The sequence below is a fragment of the Phyllobates terribilis genome, unplaced genomic scaffold, assembly GCF_046119375.1.
Source record: "Phyllobates terribilis strain yellow unplaced genomic scaffold, ASM4611937v1 Scaffold_3__8_contigs__length_932513732, whole genome shotgun sequence".
Lineage (NCBI taxonomy): Eukaryota > Metazoa > Chordata > Amphibia > Anura > Dendrobatidae > Phyllobates > Phyllobates terribilis.
In genome coordinates, this window is record NW_027362763.1 from 679150412 (window position 1) to 679170092 (window position 19681).

Genomic DNA, 19681 nt, shown 5'->3' on the forward strand with positions numbered 1-19681 from the left:
AATAGTGAGTGCAGCTCTGGAGTATAATACAGGATGTAACTCAGGATCAGTAATGTAATGTATGTACACAGTGACTGCACCAGCAGAATAGTGAGTGCAGCTCTGGAGTATAATACAGGATGTAACTCAGGATCAGTAATGTAATGTATGTACACAGTGACTGCACCAGCAGAATAGTGAGTGCAGCTCTGGAGTATAATACAGGATGTAACTCATTATCAGTAATGTAATGTATGTACACAGTGACTTCACCAGCAGAATAGTGAGTGCAGCTCTGGAGTATAATACAGTATGTAACTCAGGATCAGTAATGCAATGTATGTACACAGTGACTGCACCAGCAGAATAGTGAGTGCAGCTCTGGAGTATAATACAGGATGTAACTCAGGATCAGTAATGTAATGTATGTACACAGTGACTGCATCAGCAGAATAGTGAGTGCAGCTCTGGAGTATAATACAGGATGTAACACAGGATCAGTAATGTAATGTATGTACACAGTGACTGCACCAGCAGAATAGTGAGTGCAGCTCCGGTGTATAACACAGGATGTAACTCAGGATAAGTACTGTAATGTATGTACACAGTGACTGCATCAGCAGAATAGTGAGTGCAGCTCTGGAGTATAATACAGGATGTAACTCAGGATAAGTACTGTAATGTATGTACACAGTGACTGCACCAGCAGAATAGTGAGTGCAGCTCTTGAGTATAATACAGGATGTAACTCAGGATCAGTAATGCAATGTATGTACACAGTGACTGCACCAGCAGAATATTGAGTGCAGCTCTGGAGTATAATACAGGATGTAACTCAGGATCAGTAATGTAATGTATGTACAGTGACTGCACCAGCAGAATAGTGAGTGCAGCTCTGGAGTATAATACAGGATGTAACTCAGGATCAGTAATGCAATGTATGTACACAGTGACTGCATCAGCAGAATAGTGAGTGCAGCTCTGGAGTATAATACAGGATGTAACTCAGGATCAGTACAGGATCAGTAATGTAATGTATATACACAGTGACCGCACCAGCAGAATAGTGAGTGCAGCTCTGGAGTATAATACAGGATGTGACTCAGGATCAGTGCAGGATCAGTAATGTAATGTATGTACACAGTGACTGCACCAGCAGAATAGTGAGTGCCGCTCTGCAGTATAATACAGGAGGTAACTCAGGATCAGTAATGTAATGTATGTACAGCAGTGACTGCACCAGCAGAATAGTGAGTGCAGCTCTGAAGTATAATACAGGCTGTAACTCAGGATCAGTAATGTAATGTATGTACACAGTGACTGCACCAGCAGAATAGTGAGTGCAGCTCTGGAGTATAATACAGGATGTGACTCAGGATCAGTGCAGGATCAGTAATGTAATGTATGTACACAGTGACTGCACCAGCAGAATAGTGAGTGCCGCTCTGCAGTATAATACAGGAGGTAACTCAGGATCAGTAATGTAATGTATGTACAGCAGTGACTGCACCAGCAGAATAGTGAGTGCAGCTCTGAAGTATAATACAGGATGTAACTCAGGATCAGTAATGTAATGTATGTACACAGTGACTGCACCAGCAGAATAGTGAGTGCCGCTCTGCAGTATAATACAGGAGGTAACTCAGGATCAGTAATGTAATGTATGTACAGCAGTGACTGCACCAGCAGAATAGTGAGTGCAGCTCTGAAGTATAATACAGGCTGTAACTCAGGATCAGTAATGTAATGTATGTACACAGTGACTGCACCAGCAGAATAGTGAGTGCAGCTCTGGAGTATAATACAGGATGTGACTCAGGATCAGTGCAGGATCAGTAATGTAATGTATGTACACAGTGACTGCACCAGCAGAATAGTGAGTGCCGCTCTGCAGTATAATACAGGAGGTAACTCAGGATCAGTAATGTAATGTATGTACACAGTGACTGCACCAACAGAATAGTGAGTGCCGCTCTGCAGTATAATACAGGAGGTAACTCAGGATCAGTAGTGTAATGTATGTACAGCAGTGACTGCACCAGCAGAATAGTGAGTGCAGCTCTGAAGTATAATACAGGATGTAACTCAGGATCAGTAATGTAATGTATGTACACAGTGACTGCACCAGCAGAATAGTGACTGCAGCTCTGGAGGATAATGCAAGGTTTTTATATTTTGTCTGATCTGTGAAAAACTGAAATGCATTATTCCTTTTTTTTTTTTTTTTAAGAAAACACCAAAGCTCGCAGCCATGAGTTTGCTGAGAAGAATGCTCTGGAGAAGTTTGAATACGTCCTGCACCCTCGTACTACGGGATTCACCTTCATCGTGCATCGCCTGAGAGAAGGTCAGTGTCTCGTTTGCTCTTGTTGTGATGAGTATGAAGGATCCGGTCACTGAAGGATTCAGGACTCTCATCATTGGTTGTCTCTGCTCTGGAGTGGGCTGGAATCAGATGGTAGAAATGATATCAGCAGCGCAGAGTATTTTAGCAGAATGTGCAGATTCTTTAGGCTGCATTAATAGAGGCTGTGGATCTGTTACATTTTGATCATTTTAGTGTAGAATTATTTCGATTTAAGTCCAAAAATCTGGCGTGACCCCCTGTGCCGTGCAAGTGAATAGGATTTTAAAAGAAATCGGCCATTGTCCTGCGATGTAGAGGATTGCACCCATTGCTTGTTCTCGGCCTTTCCTCGGTTGAGCTGCTTTGCATATTTTTTTTCCCATGGTGCATTTCCCCTTGTTTTCTCAATGATTCTTCCCATCCCCCAAGAGTCCAGAGGTAGAATAAATGCTGGGTCTGGTTTTTCCTGCGCTCGGCCCTGGGATCGCATTTACACGCTTCAGCAGAAAAACCTTTGTTTCAATGACAACTGTCCTCCCTCGGTGACTTTCGTGTGAATTCATTTTGGTTCTTGGCAGCCGCCGATCCTCGGGGGAGAAAAGAGATCGAGCGACGAACATGATTTTACTCTAAAAATAGGGCGGTAAATATAGTCCTGGGCACGAAATCTGCTTTCTAAGTCTTCAGCCGGATGGAGCGGTGACGGGGGTGTATGAGCCAGACTCTTCTAAATGGATTAGCCACGTAATGGGAAGATAAATCCCGCAGGATCCGACGTGACGGCGATTATAGAGCCGGGGGAAGGGCTGTCTGGGGCAGGGGCATTGCTTGGCGATCGGCTGCGATGCTGAGGGAACCTCGAATTTGCGGCAGGACATATTTCGAGACACTGATCTCCTCGATCCTAAATGGATTGATAGATGCAGTCCCCAGCATTGTCTTGTAATGGCAAACTTCTATGGATCATGCTTGTCCAGTTTTCTCCATGCAGGCTGCAGTGTAAAGAATGGCGGTTTTCATTCTGGTTACGACTGCTTCCAGGTATTAGTCTGTACTGCTGTGGAGCTTGGTAAGGACGTACCCAGGTTTTCAACCCCCACGCTGCGGACATGTCGGCCTTTTAACCCTCGAAGGTGGAATTTGTCTATGGTGGAGCAGGGAGGTGAGACCGTCGGTAGCACTCCTGATGGAGTTCGGATAAATCTGTATATTTATATCTAGTTGGCATCCAAAGCGTAGCCATTGAGACCAGGATGCAGACCTCCCTTCTTTACACTGCAGGCTGCACTCATTTTCAACACAATCTCTTTTTGGAACGAAGCTGCTCCTGCTCTCAGATCTCATCCTCGGAGGAAGTGTTATACAGCCATGGTGGTCTCTCTGTGTCAGTCAGCGATGACCACCCCTATCCCTCTGCATTTGTAGATATGAAGCGGGGTGGGCTGCCACGTTCGGGGGCGAGAATTATGCCAAGCCCCATTAATATAGAGGATTAGTGGCAATAATTTGCTGCAAACTACAGAGCCCTTGGTATGCCAACCTTAAGGGGACGTTCTTAAAGGGGATGTGTTTTTTTTTATGTGAGCAGTGACAATGCTATAAAGTTGTGCCACAATCCATGTGTCGCTCTCACTAGTAAAAGCAGGTAGATGCCCCCGCCCGGCCGTCCGCCATTATCACGGGCATACATCACGGCAGCAGCTTGTCTCCTAGTCACTGCTGATTATAGGATTTATCCCCTGACCCCACGTTCCGCCAGTCACCTGCAGACGTCAGCACCGGGCTTTTCTGGGTCAGGTCTTGGCAGACGTGAGATGACAGGAGGGCAGGGGGAGCAGCTTCTTTGTCACCAGGTCAGACATGGACCCTCGAATGTCATAATCGTATAAGTAAAAATACACCAACGACCTTACACTACCAACATCTCTGCTTGGTGAAATTGAATAGAAATTATCTTCCAGAGGCTGAAATCTTTGTTACAATTGTATAATTTCAAACCTGCTGATACATTGTAACAAACTGCCAGGACCAGACAGATCTCTGCTGATACATTGTAACAAACTGCCAGGACCAGACAGATCTCTGCTGATACATTGTAACAAACTGCCAGGACCCGACAGATCTCTGCTGATACATTGTAACAAACTGCCAGGACCCGACAGATCTCTGCTGATACATTGTAACAAACTGCCAGGACCCGACAGATCTCTGCTGATACATTGTAACAAACTGCCAGGACCCGACAGATCTCTGCTGATACATTGTAACAAACTGCCAGGACCCGACAGATCTCTGCTGATACATTGTAACAAACTGCCAGGACCGGACAGATCCCTGCTGATACATTGTAACAAACTGCCAGGACCGGACAGATCTCTGCTGATACATTGTAACAAACTGCCAGGACCGGACAGATCTCTGCTGATACATTGTAACAAACTGCCAGGACCCGACAGATCTCTGCTGATACATTGTAACAAACTGCCAGGACCGGACAGATCCCTGCTGATACATTGTAACAAACTGCCAGGACCGGACAGATCTCTGCTGATACATTGTAACAAACTGCCAGGACCCGACAGATCTCTGCTGATACATTGTAACAAACTGCCAGGACCCGACAGATCTCTGCTGATACATTGTAACAAACTGCCAGGACCCGACAGATCTCTGCTGATACATTGTAACAAACTGCCAGGACCGGACAGATCTCTGCTGATACATTGTAACAAACTGCCAGGACCCGACAGATCTCTGCTGATACATTGTAACAAACTGCCAGGACCGGACAGATCTCTGCTGATACATTGTAACAAACTGCCAGGACCCGACAGATCTCTGCTGATACATTGTAACAAACTGCCAGGACCAGACAGATCTCTGCTGATACATTGTAACAAACTGCCAGGACCCGACAGATCTCTGCTGATACATTGTAACAAACTGCCAGGACCCGACAGATCTCTGCTGATACATTGTAACAAACTGCCAGGACCCGACAGATCTCTGCTGATACATTGTAACAAACTGCCAGGACCCGACAGATCTCTGCTGATACATTGTAACAAACTGCCAGGACCCGACAGATCTCTGCTGATACATTGTAACAAACTGCCAGGACCGGACAGATCCCTGCTGATACATTGTAACAAACTGCCAGGACCGGACAGATCTCTGCTGATACATTGTAACAAACTGCCAGGACCGGACAGATCTCTGCTGATACATTGTAACAAACTGCCAGGACCCGACAGATCTCTGCTGATACATTGTAACAAACTGCCAGGACCGGACAGATCCCTGCTGATACATTGTAACAAACTGCCAGGACCGGACAGATCTCTGCTGATACATTGTAACAAACTGCCAGGACCCGACAGATCTCTGCTGATACATTGTAACAAACTGCCAGGACCCGACAGATCTCTGCTGATACATTGTAACAAACTGCCAGGACCCGACAGATCTCTGCTGATACATTGTAACAAACTGCCAGGACCGGACAGATCTCTGCTGATACATTGTAACAAACTGCCAGGACCCGACAGATCTCTGCTGATACATTGTAACAAACTGCCAGGACCGGACAGATCTCTGCTGATACATTGTAACAAACTGCCAGGACCCGACAGATCTCTGCTGATACATTGTAACAAACTGCCAGGACCGGACAGATCCCTGCTGATACATTGTAACAAACTGCCAGGACCGGACAGATCTCTGCTGATACATTGTAACAAACTGCCAGGACCCGACAGATCTCTGCTGATACATTGTAACAAACTGCCAGGACCGGACAGATCTCTGCTGATACATTGTAACAAACTGCCAGGACCGGACAGATCTCTGCTGATACATTGTAACAAACTGCCAGGACCGGACAGATCTCTGCTCATACATTGTAACAAACTGCCAGGACCGGACAGATCTCTGCTCATACATTGTAACAAACTGCCAGGACCGGACAGATCTCTGCTGATACATTGTAACAAACTGCCAGGACCCGACAGATCTCTGCTGATACATTGTAACAAACTGCCAGGACCCGACAGATCTCTGCTGATACATTGTAACAAACTGCCAGGACCAGACAGATCTCTGCTGATACATTGTAACAAACTGCCATGACCCGACAGATCTCTGCTGATACATTGTAACAAACTGCCAGGACCCGACAGATCTCTGCTGATACATTGTAACAAACTGCCAGGACCCGACAGATCTCTGCTGATACATTGTAACAAACTGCCAGGACCCGACAGATCTCTGCTGATACATTGTAACAAACTGCCAGGACCCGACAGATCTCTGCTGATACATTGTAACAAACTGCCAGGACCGGACAGATCCCTGCTGATACATTGTAACAAACTGCCAGGACCGGACAGATCCCTGCTGATACATTGTAACAAACTGCCAGGACCGGACAGATCTCTGCTGATACATTGTAACAAACTGCCAGGACCGGACAGATCTCTGCTGATACATTGTAACAAACTGCCAGGACCCGACAGATCTGCTGATACATTGTAACAAACTGCCAGGACCGAACAGATCTCTGCTGATACATTGTAACAAACTGCCAAGACCCGACAGATCTCTGCTGATACATTGTAACAAACTGCCAGGACCCGACAGATCTCTGCTGATACATTGTAACAAACTGCCAGGACCAGACAGATCTCTGCTGATACATTGTAACAAACTGCCATGACCCGACAGATCTCTGCTGATACATTGTAACAAACTGCCAGGACCGGACAGATCTCTGCTGATACATTGTAACAAACTGCCAGGACCGGACAGATCTCTGCTGATACATTGTAACAAACTGCCAGGACCCGACAGATCTCTGCTGATACATTGTAACAAACTGCCAGGACCCGACAGATCTCTGCTGATACATTGTAACAAACTGCCAGGACCCGACAGATCTCTGCTGATACATTGTAACAAACTGCCAGGACCCGACAGATCTCTGCTGATACATTGTAACAAACTGCCAGGACCCGACAGATCTCTGCTGATACATTGTAACAAACTGTCAGGACCGGACAGATCCCTGCTGATACATTGTAACAAACTGCCAGGACCGGACAGATCTCTGCTGATACATTGTAACAAACTGCCAGGACCGGACAGATCTCTGCTGATACATTGTAACAAACTGCCAGGACCGGACAGATCTCTGCTGATACATTGTAACAAACTGCCAGGACCAAACTGCCAGGACCAGACAGATCTCTGCTGATACATTGTAACAAACTGTCAGGACCGGACAGATCCCTGCTGATACATTGTAACAAACTGCCAGGACCGGACAGATCTCTGCTGATACATTGTAACAAACTGCCAGGACCGGACAGATCTCTGCTGATACATTGTAACAAACTGCCAGGACCGGACAGATCTCTGCTCATACATTGTAACAAACTGCCAGGACCAAACTGCCAGGACCAGACAGATCTCTGCTGATACATTGTAACAAACTGCCATGACCCGACAGATCTCTGCTGATACATTGTAACAAACTGCCAGGACCGGACAGATCTCTGCTGATACATTGTAACAAACTGCCAGGACCAGACAGATCTCTGCTGATACATTGTAACAAACTGCCAGGACCAGACAGATCTCTGCTGATACATTGTAACAAACTGCCAGGACCCGACAGATCTCTGCTGATACATTGTAACAAACTGCCAGGACCCGACAGATCTCTGCTGATACATTGTAACAAACTGCCAGGACCAGACAGATCTCTGCTGATACATTGTAACAAACTGCCAGGACCCGACAGATCTCTGCTGATACATTGTAACAAACTGCCAGGACCCGACAGATCTCTGCTGATACATTGTAACAAACTGCCAGGACTGGACAGATCTCTGCTGCACACAGAGGATTTTCTGGTCGATTCCATTGTAACAAAACATCAGCTGTGTTTTTAAATCATCCTGTTCCCCCTGTTTCATGTAAGCAGTGTCACAGATACATGGCAGAGTAAGAGATGGTGTTGGGGAAGATAAATGTACACCGCGTGGGGTGGTGTTATCTCCCATCCTTGAATTTTAATGGGCCGCCATGTACGGCAGTTCTACACCTCCTCACTAGGGTCCCAGCAGCAGTACCCCCTGGAATCAGGGACTGCACCAAAAGGGAAAAAAAGATTGTCCACACTGACTGCCCCTTTAATAAGTGATGGAGCATGTCCGTACAGGAGGTGACAGAGCGGCACTATAACCCCATGGCCGCTGCTCCATTATTATTCCTTATTTACTGATGTAAGAATGGAATGATCTGGTTACTTCCATTGTTTTATTCCACAGCACCCTCTAGTGTTCACAAGTGGAACTAACTTTCTCCATCACAGGAAAAGTGTAATCACAAAATAATAATAATAATAATAGTTTATTTTTATAGCGCCAACATATTCCGCAGCACTTTACAAATTTTAGGGGGGACATATACAGACAATACAGAATAAGCATATCTCATATCGAAAGGAGTGAGGGCCCTGCTCGCGAGCTTACAGTCTATGAGGAATTGGGGGAGACACAAAAGGTAAAAAGTACATATATTGTATAATGACCTATTACAGCAGATTTTATGTCAGTGTTTTTTTTTTTTTTTTTTACTTTGCTTATTGTTCAGGAAGGGGAGGAGGTGAGCTGTGACATCACCTATTGTGAATGGTGGATCCTGTGTTATCTGCTGTATATACAGGTGTTATCAGTCATTATACAGGAGGAGGATGAGGAGGTGAGCTGTGATATCACCTATTGTGAATGGTGGATCCTGAGTTATCTACTGTATATAGAGGTGTTATCAGTCATTGTACAGGAGGAGGAGGAGGTGAGTTGTGACATCACCTATTGTGAATGGTGGATTCTGTGTTATCTACTGTATATAGAGGTGTTATCAGTCATTGTACAGGAGGAGGAGGTGAGCTGTGATATCACCTATTGTGAATGGTGGATCCTGTGTTATCTACTGTATATAGAGGTGTTATCAGTCATTGTACAGGAGGAGGAGGAGGTGAGCTGTGATATCACCTATTGTGAATGGTGGATTCTGTGTTATCTACTGTATATAGAGGTGTTATCAGGCATTGTACAGGAGGAGGAGGTGAGCTGTGATATCACCTATAGTGAATGGTGGATCCTGTGTTATCTACTGTATATAGAGGTGTTATCAGTCATTGTACAGGAGGAGGTGAGCTGTGACATCACCTATTGTGAATGGTGGGTCCCCTGTGTTATCTACTGTATATAGAGGTGTTATCAGTCATTGTACAGGAGGAGGAGGTGAGCTGTGATATCACCTATTGTGAATGGTGGATCCTGTGTTATCTACTGTATATAGAGGTGTTATCATTCATTGTACAGGAGGAGGAGGTGAGCTGTGACATCACCTTTTGTGAATGGTGGATCCTGTGTTATCAGTCATTGTACAGGAGGAGGAGGAGGTGAGCTGTGACGGCACTGAGCAGCAGTCCATAAAACGCTGTGTAACATCAGGTAGGATACATGGAGGCAGCAGCCAGTTAGCTTAATACTTTCCCACACCAGTAAAGTCATATCTGCAGCTTGTAGCTGAGCAGTGATTATCGAGCGTTGTGTAACGTCCCTCAATGAGGACAGGTGCAGATTGCTCACAATTGTGGTGCAACAGGAAGGAGACGATAAAGGACCGGACATTGTGCCACGTATCCTACCAGGTGGCGCCTCCAAGATGCACGAGAGGGAAACACTGCGACAGTGTCCAAATATCCCTACAAAACTATTAGTAAAGCCATGAAATATGGTAAATATATGTATACATAGTGTATATAATGATATGGAGGATGCTGGTATAACCTGGGTATCTTGTCTGTATAATTATATATGTACATCTGGTATAACCCGGGCCCCTCCTGTATATAATTATATATGTACAGCTGGTATAACCTGGGCATCTCCTGTATATAATTATATATGTACAGCTGGTATAACCTGGGCATCTCCTGTATATAATTATATATGTACAGCTGGTATAACCTGGGTATCTCATGTATATAATTATATATGTACAGCTGGTATAACCTGGACATTACCTGTATATAATTATATATATGTACATCTGGTATAACCTGGGCATCTCCTGTATATAATTATACATGTACGGCTTGTATAACCTGGGCATCTCCTGTATATAATTATACATGTACGGCTTGTATAACCTGGACATCTCCTGTATATAATTATATCTGTACAGCTGGTATAACCTGGGTATCTCCTGTATATAATTATATATGTACAGCTGGTATAACCTGGGCATCTCCTGTATATAATTATATCTGTACAGCTGGTATATCCTGGGCATCTCCTGTATATAATTATATATGTACAGCTGGTATAACCTGGGTATCTCCTGTATATAATTATATATGTACAGCTGGTATAACCTGGGCCCCTCCTGTATATAATTATATATGTACAGCTGGTATAACCTGGGTATCTCCTGTATATAATTATATATGTGCAGCTGGTATAACCTGGACATCTCCTGTATATAATTATATCTGTACAGCTGGTATAACCTGGGTATCTCCTGTATATAATTATATATGTGCAGCTGGTATAACCTGGGAATCTCCTGTATATAATTATATATGCGCAGATGGTATAACCTGGGCATCTCCTGTATATAATTATATATGTACAGCTGGTATAACCTGGGCATCTCCTGTATATAATTATATATGTACAGCTGGTATAACCTGGGCATCTCCTGTATATAATTATATCTGTACAGCTGGTATAACCCGGGCATCTCCTGTATATAATTATATATGTACAGCTGGTATAACCTGGGCATCTCCTGTATATAATTATATCTGTACAGCTGGTATATCCTGGGCATCTCCTGTATATAATTATATATGTACAGCTGGTATAACCTGGGCATCTCCTGTATATAATTATATCTGTACAGCTGGTATATCCTGGGCATCTCCTGTATATAATTATATATGTACAGCTGGTATAACCTGGGCATCTCCTGTATATAATTATATCTGTACAGCTGGTATATCCTGGGCATCTCCTGTATATAATTATATATGTACAGCTGGTATAACCCGGGCCCCTCCTGTATATAATTATATATGTACAGCTGGTGTAACCTGGACATTACCTGTATATAATTATATATGTACAGCTGGTATAACCCGGGCCCCTCCTGTATATAATTATATATGTACAGCTGGTATAACCTGGGCATCTCCTGTATATAATTATATATGCGCAGCTGGTATAACCTGGGCATCTCCTGTATATAATTATATCTGTACAGCTGGTATAACCTGGGCATCTCCTGTATATAATTATATCTGTACAGCTGGTATAACCCGGGCCCCTCCTGTATATAATTATATATGTGCAGCTGGTATAACCTGGGCATCTCCTGTATATAATTATATATGTACAGCTGGTATAACCTGGACATTACCTGTATATAATTATATATGTACAGCCGGTATAACCTGGGCATCTCCTGTATATAATTATATATGTACAGCTGGTATAACCTGGGCATCTTCTGTATATAATTATATATGTACAGCTGGCATAACCTGGGCATCTTCTGCATATAATTATATATGCGCAGCTGGTATAACCTGGGCATCTCCTGTATATAATTATATCTGTACAGCTGGTATAACCTGGGCATCACCTGTATATAATTATATATGTACAGCTGGTATAACCTGGGCATCTCCTGTATATAATTATATATGTACAGCTGGTATAACCTGGGCATCTCCTGTATATAATTATATATGCGCAGCTGGTATAACCTGGGCATCTCCTGTATATAATTATATCTGTACAGCTGGTATAACCTGGGCATCTCCTGTATATAATTATGTATGTACAGCTGGTATAACCTGGAAATCTCCTGTATATAATTATATCTGTACGGCTTGTATAACCTGGGCATCTCCTGTATATAATTATATATATATGTACATCTGGTATAACTTGGGCATCTCCTGTATATAATTATACATGTACGGCTTGTATAACCTGGACATCTCCTGTATATAATTATATCTGCACAGCTGGTATAAGCTGGGCATCTCCTGTATATAATTATATATGCGCAGCTGGTATAACCTGGGCATCGCCTGTATATAATTATATATGCACAGCTGGTATAACCTGGGGATCTCCTGTATATAATTATATATGCGCAGCTGGTATAACCTGGGCATCTCCTCTATATAATTATATCTGTACAGCTGGTATAACCTGGGCATCTCGTGTGTGTAATTATATATGTACAGCTGGTATAACCTGGGTATCTCATGTATATAATTATATATACACAGCTGGTATAACCTGGGCATCTCCTGTATATAATTATATATGTAAAGCTGGTATAACCTGGGCCCCTCCTGTATATAATTATATATGTACAGCTGGTATAACCTGAGCATCTCCTGTATATAATTATATATACACAGCTGGTATAACCTGGGCATCTTCTGTATATAATTATATATGTAAAGCTGGTATAACCTGGGCATCTCCTGTATATAATTATATATGTACAGCTGGTATAACCTGGGTATCTCATGTATATAATTATATATACACAGCTGGTATAACCTGGGCATCTCCTGTATATAATTATATATGTACAGCTGGTATAACCTGAGCATCTCCTGTATATAATTATATATACACAGCTGGTATAACCTGGGTATCTCCTGTATATAATTATATATGTACTGCTGGTATAACCTGGGCCCCTCCTGTATATAATTATATATGTACAGCTGGTATAACCTGGGTATCTCATGTATATAATTATATATACACAGCTGGTATAACCTGGGCATCTCCTGTATATAATTATATATGTACAGCTGGTATAACCTGGGTATCTCCTGTATATAATTATATATGTACAGCTGGTATAACCTGGGTATCTCATGTATATAATTATATATACACAGCTGGTATAACCTGGGCATCTCCTGTATATAATTATACATGTACAGCTGGTATAACCTGGGCATCTCCTGTATATAATTATATCTGTACAGCTGGTATATCCTGGGCATCTCCTGTATATAATTATATATGTACAGCTGGTATAACCTGGGTATCTCCTGTATATAATTATATATGTACAGCTGGTATAACCCGGGCCCCTCCTGTATATAATTATTCTGCTGGTGGAGATGCATATGGTCGTGTGCGCTGCTTGCACCATTCCTCTTCCCTTGTACCCGGCTGTGAGCTGTTCTGCCCCCCTGGCTGCCATCACTTATCATGTTGGCATTGGAGATGCAGGCACCAGGCTGCCAATTACCGCAAACAATGGTGCGTCTCCCCTGTAGGATTCGCTCGTCCAGGTGCCTCTGTTCCGGGCGCGGGCAGAGTAATGTGCCACCATATCGTATTGTTTTCTATTTCCACAGTGACGCTCCACCTCGGATGATCATTGTCTTATCTTCCTGCCCTTGTTCTTATTTCTGACCTTTTTCTTTTTATTTTTTTTTTATTTGATTTATGTGTAGAAAAAAAATATTCTTGACTGTTGGCGACGATACACTGCTGACTGTCACCGCAAATGTATGACCGCTGCGCTACCTCTGTCCATACATCTCTTTGTGTCCTGTGGGATAATGGCGCTTAGCGGCTACATTAGACACAGTTCACACCGTAGAAGAATCAGTGCAACTATCAAATTGAAGAAATTTGAGATACCCTGAAGACACCAGGGAAGAGCTCGTGCATTTCACACAACTCCTTTTAGTTCAAGCAGAAACCAATGATTCAGTCAAATTAAAAAAAATAATACAAAGAATGGTTTGGAATTTTTAAGTCAAAGTTGCCAAAGATGAAGTAAAAATAAAAGCAGGGCTGTTTTTTCTTGGGCACATTCTGCAGCTGATTTCACCGCAATTCAGTAGTAAAAAATCCTTGTCTGTAACATCCAGATCTGTGATGGATTTCAGCGCTGATTTTTCTACATTGAAAGGATTGAAATCCAGAGTAAAAATGTGCTAAAAGAAAAAATAACCTCTGCAGCATATGGCTGAGATTTCATGAAATAGTATCTACTTTATTCAGTCTCACTGCTGTAAAGGGCCATGACGTTCTGAGCGGTGGACCCCGCAGAGAGCAGAGATGGCGGAGTGGAGGATCATACAGAGTGAATACAGCGCTGGCTTCCGCTGCATTGCTGTGGGGCATTGAAGAGCCCACCTCTTGGCAGGGCTTGGGGGTCCCTGTGTTCGGACCCTCACCAATCCTGGGTATCCTAGACTTTCAGTGTTGGACCTTTTACACATGGTCGGAATGATCGTGATTACCATCGGAGCCTCTCTATAGATACAATGTATCTGTAATGACCCTCACCAACCAGTAACACTTCTGTAGCATCCAGTGGAAACTTGTCATTAAGTAAAGCCGCTCTTACATTTCATCCTGTGAAACACAGTAAGGGTTCGGGGAACTAATTAGCCAACAATGCCACGCAACATGGAAATAGATTAAAAATACATCGTGCGCCGGGTATGAATTGTTAATGCCAGCAAAGGACAGCGCTTTTGTGCTGCGGCGGGCACCCAGCGCCACGGAGGGGTCTATTGTGTGCACGGAGGGAGGCACATAATGCCTGTCAGTCTGCGCGCTGTGTAAGGTTTCTCCACACTGAGCCAAAGCCACCGTCTGGCAATGAAACACGGAGGTCACGGCGTCCAAGTCCTACTGTCTGCCGGCACACACAATGGCTGATCATTGTAACATTTCGTTATGTTCCTCAGTGCTGTCAAAAACTCTGCTTGCTGTGCAGCCAATTATCAGGACAAGTTTTGGCTCGCCAGATAGCTTGTTCCATTATACTTGCACTGATACATTGTATCCGCCTGGAGTCTATATAGCAGAGAGGATTGGAGACAATTGTAACAAAACCTAGTTGTAAAGCGGAAACAGTTTTAGAATCTTATCCTGTATCTCTGTATACAGGGAGCTCCCCCTAGTGGTGGCTGCAGACAGAATCTTATCCTGTATCTCTATATACATGGAGCTCCCCCTAGTGGTGGCTGCCAACAGAATCTTATCATGTATCTCTGTATACAGGGAGCTCCCCCTAGTGGTGGCTGCAGACAGAATCTTATCCTGTATCTCTGTATACAGGGAGCTCCCCCTAGTGGTGGCTGCAGACAGAATCTTATCCTGTATCTCTATATACAGGGAGCTCCCCCTAGTGGTGGCTGCTGACAGAATCTCATCATGTATCTCTGTATACAGGGAGCTCCCCCTAGTGGTGGCTGCAGTCAGAATCTTATCCCGTATCTCTGTATACTGGGAACTCCCCCTAGTGGTGGCTGCAGACAGAATCTTATCATGTATCTCTGTATACAGGGAGCTCCCCCTAGTGATGGCTGCAGACAGAATCTTATCCTGTATCTCTGTATACAGGGAGCTCCCCCTAGTGGTGGCTGCAGACAGAATCTTATCCTGTATCTCTATATACAGGGAGCTCCCCCCTAGTGGTGGCTGCTGACAGAATCTCATCATGTATCTCTGTATACAGGGAGCTCCCCCTAGTGGTGGCTGCAGTCAGAATCTTATCCTGTATCTCTGTATACTGGGAGCTCCCCCTAGTGGTGGCTGCAGACAGAATCTTATCCTGTATCTCTATATACAGGGAGCTCCCCCCTAGTGGTGGCTGCTGACAGAATCTCATCATGTATCTCTGTATACAGGGAGCTCCCCCTAGTGGTGGCTGCAGTCAGAATCTTATCCTGTATCTCTGTATACTGGGAGCTCCCCCTAGTGGTGGCTGCAGACAGAATCGTATCATGTATCTCTGTATACAGGGAGCTCCCCCTAGTGATGGCTGCAGACAGAATCTTATCATGTATCTCTGTATACAGGGAGCTCCCCCTAGTGGTGGCTGCAGACAGGATCTTATCATGTATCTCTGTATACAGGGGGCTCCCCCTAGTGGTGGCTGTAGACAGGATCTTATCATGTATCTCTGTATACAGGGAGCTCCCCCTAGTGGTGGCTGCAGACAGAATCTTATCCTGTATCTCTATATACTGGGAGCTCCCCCTAGTGGTGGCTGCAGACAGAATCTTATCATGTATCTCTGTATACAGGGAGCTCCCCCTAGTGGTGGCTGTAGACAGAATCTTATCCTGTATCTCTGTATACAGAGAGCTCCCCCTAGTGGTGGCTGCAAACAGAATCGTATCATGTATCTCTGTATACAGGGAGCTCCCCCTAGTGGTGGGTGCAGACAGGATCTTATCATGTATCTCTGTATACAGGGAGCTCCCCCTAGTGGTGACTGCAGACAGGACCTTATGTATCTATATATACAGGGAGCTCCCCCTAGTGGTGGCTGCAGACAAAATCTTATAATGCCTTTCTATATACAGGGAGCTCCCCCTAGTGGTGACTGCAGACAGGACCTTATGTATCTATATATACAGGGAGATCCCCCTAGTGGTGGCTACAGACAGAATCTTGTGAAAAAAACATACTTTAAAATCCAGACAATTAGACAGAGACTAGCCGGATAGACAGTTCCATGGCGGCTTCTCACCTGCCCTTTACCATGTATTGACAGGTCTCTCCCTATATATATGCACAGAGAGACAAAACTGACACTCAGGGCAGCTTGCATAGAAAAGCAGCTAGAGATGAGTGAACCTGTGGATGTTCGGGTTCGGCGAATATACAGTTAAAAGTTCGGTTCTGGTCCGAACTTGATCCCGAACCTAATACAAGTCAATGGGGACCCAAACTTTGGTGCTGTAAAATGGTTGTTTGCCCTGCAAACAAATGGATAGAAAAATGACTTAAAAGGGTATTCCCATCTCCAGGATCCTATTTTAATATGTAGTAGGTGTAATAATAATAATATTATCAAATGCCTCCAATTAGAAATGTAGCATAGTATTTTTGATTCACTATGTCTCTTTCCTCATGTGCAGGCATTGAAGGACCTTAGGTATCTATGGATACGTCCACTGATAAAGTGACAGTTAGCTAGCTGCTAGTGGTCGTAACCGTGGATATCGAAGGTCCTGTATTGCCTGCACATGACGTAAGTGGCATAGCGAATCAAAAATACTATACTACATTTCTAATTGGAGGTATTTGCTAATATTATTATTACACCTGCTACATATTGGGATAGGATCTTGGAGATGGGAATACCCCTTTAAATCCCTTAAATTAGTCAGTAAACACTAATTTTAATTAGTTTACTCAACAGGCTGGATAGAATCAATAGAATGATGTGAAGCTTGACAACACAGTCCAAAATCAATGTAAGTCAATGTAGACTATTCTTATCAATGTCAAGTGTAAATATCCATCCATTCATTGAAACCGTCCCAGAGTTAACTCACGTTCCTGAGAAAATCAGATAGCTGTGAGATAATGGTATTCTGGGAAGGGGAAAATATCCATGGATTTTCCCTGCCTTTTAATATCCGGTCACAGCTTTCTGCATAGCCTTTTCTGGGTATTAAAAAGGGGCGTCCCACACAAAAATGCCGTGTGGTCCCTCCTATTTTTAATAACCAGCTGAAGGAAAGCAGACAGCTGGGTCTGGTGTTATTATTCTGGGAAGGGGCAAATATCCATAAAGGTTCCCAGGCTATATTAATATCAGCTCGCAACTGTCTGCGTAGCCTTAACTGGTTATAAAATGGGGGGACCCAAAAAAAATTATGGGGTCCCCCCCTATATTTAATAACCAGCAAAGGCTATGCGGACACTTGCGGTTTGATATAAATAGGCTGGGAAGGGGTCATGTATAGTCTTCCCCTCCCAGACTAAGAACACCAGCCCTCAGCTGCCCCAGAAATATCTGGCACTTGGCCTCAGCTCTTCCCGCTTGCCCTGGTGCGTTGGCAGTGCAGTAATGGTTTTAGGGCTGATTTCAGCTGTTCTATGTCTGCTGATATCAAGCCCAGGGGACATAGCCCATAAGACACCTCCATTACTAACCTCGTCGTCAGAAGTAAGAAAGACACACACACACACATACACAGAGAGAAAAGTCCTTTAATTGAACGCTTCCAGACAAATTGCCGCTTTTAGCCATTTTTTAAGATAAAATAAAAAATCAAAGTAACCCTCACCTGTCCGCTGTTAATCCATAATGATGAGGTCCCACGATGATCACCGCTCAGCATGAGCAGCCGGAACACACTGACAGTAGCGTGTTAATCCGGTTGCTGCAACGCGCGCTGACGTCACTATGGTTATCGCAATCCATAGCCGATGAACTGCGGTAACCTTACTGAGGTCACCTCAGTTCACAGGCGTCGGTTCTCACGATTTCAGCGCGAGTGCCAGATTGATGAGCGACCATAAGTCTGGCACTCAACAGTCCGATACTCAAGACCCGGTGGCTGTTAACTCAGGTAACCTTATACCTGCGCTGCAGCCTTTCAAGAAGCTTTATTAGGGTGACTAACCCCTGACAGGAAAGCAAACATACAGTAAGTAGTCCATGTTTGGGTACCGGATACTAGAAGTTCGTTACGAATCCCGAACTCTCCTGTTCAGGTTTACTCACCCCTACTAGGGACCCGTTTGTTCGATTAGACTCCACGGCGGCTCGGTCCCCGGTGAGTATGTTTATTTTTTTCTGAAACGTTGCAGTGTGTCAGTCAAATATATATGGCTGGAGTGATGCCGCCAGTGCCCGATACGTACTGCCCGTGTATTGGGCCTATATCAGCTGTCAGGTTCCCTTTAAGTGCCGTGCGTGTGTGAACGGAAGCATGGGGATATTGGGTTTTGCATCAGAAAAATGTAGAAACATTTCCTTTAGAGATGTAGAAGGAAAGCAATCGTCTCAGTATTTCAGACCAGCCAGCAGATTGTGCCACACTCCGGTCTCAGATCCCTTACACAATCTTGTTGTGATAATGACTGCGCGGCTGATATGTGGAAACTGTGCTGTAACACTGTACGCAGGGCGTTCAGACCCACAAATGTGCAAGAAAAGGACACTGCAATCACTAAGGTTTCATTTCTATGTGGTGTTTTTCTTTAAGAACCCAGAGTGACGGGCTATTCACACCGACCGGGGACATAATGTCTTGAGCAGATCTTCCCGGGGCGAGCTACATTCTTGGCTAACAATCCTCAGCTAAATGGCTTGGCAGCAGATTTGCATATTATTACATGCTGTAGTAATTAATAATGGATCATGAATGGTCCGCGTGGGTCAGTGGTCCAGAGTTCTGCCAGGACCGGTGCGGTGTTAGCGGAGCTGTGCCCGCTAGAGTGTCGGCTTTGTAATCTAATCTCTGCTGGTGTC

At 44.1% G+C, this 19681-nt stretch overlaps 1 protein-coding gene across 2 annotated transcripts in view; it reads left to right on the forward strand.

The window, feature by feature from the left end:
• LCLAT1 (lysocardiolipin acyltransferase 1) overlaps window positions 1-19681 on the forward strand; it is a 104461-nt gene that overhangs the window by 54130 nt on the left and 30650 nt on the right. For both annotated transcript variants that reach the window (XM_073671800.1, XM_073671801.1), the window contains exon 5: window positions 2210-2326. In XM_073671800.1, the coding sequence (XP_073527901.1) occupies window positions 2210-2326 (117 nt within the window). The remainder of the gene's footprint in view (window positions 1-2209; window positions 2327-19681) is intronic.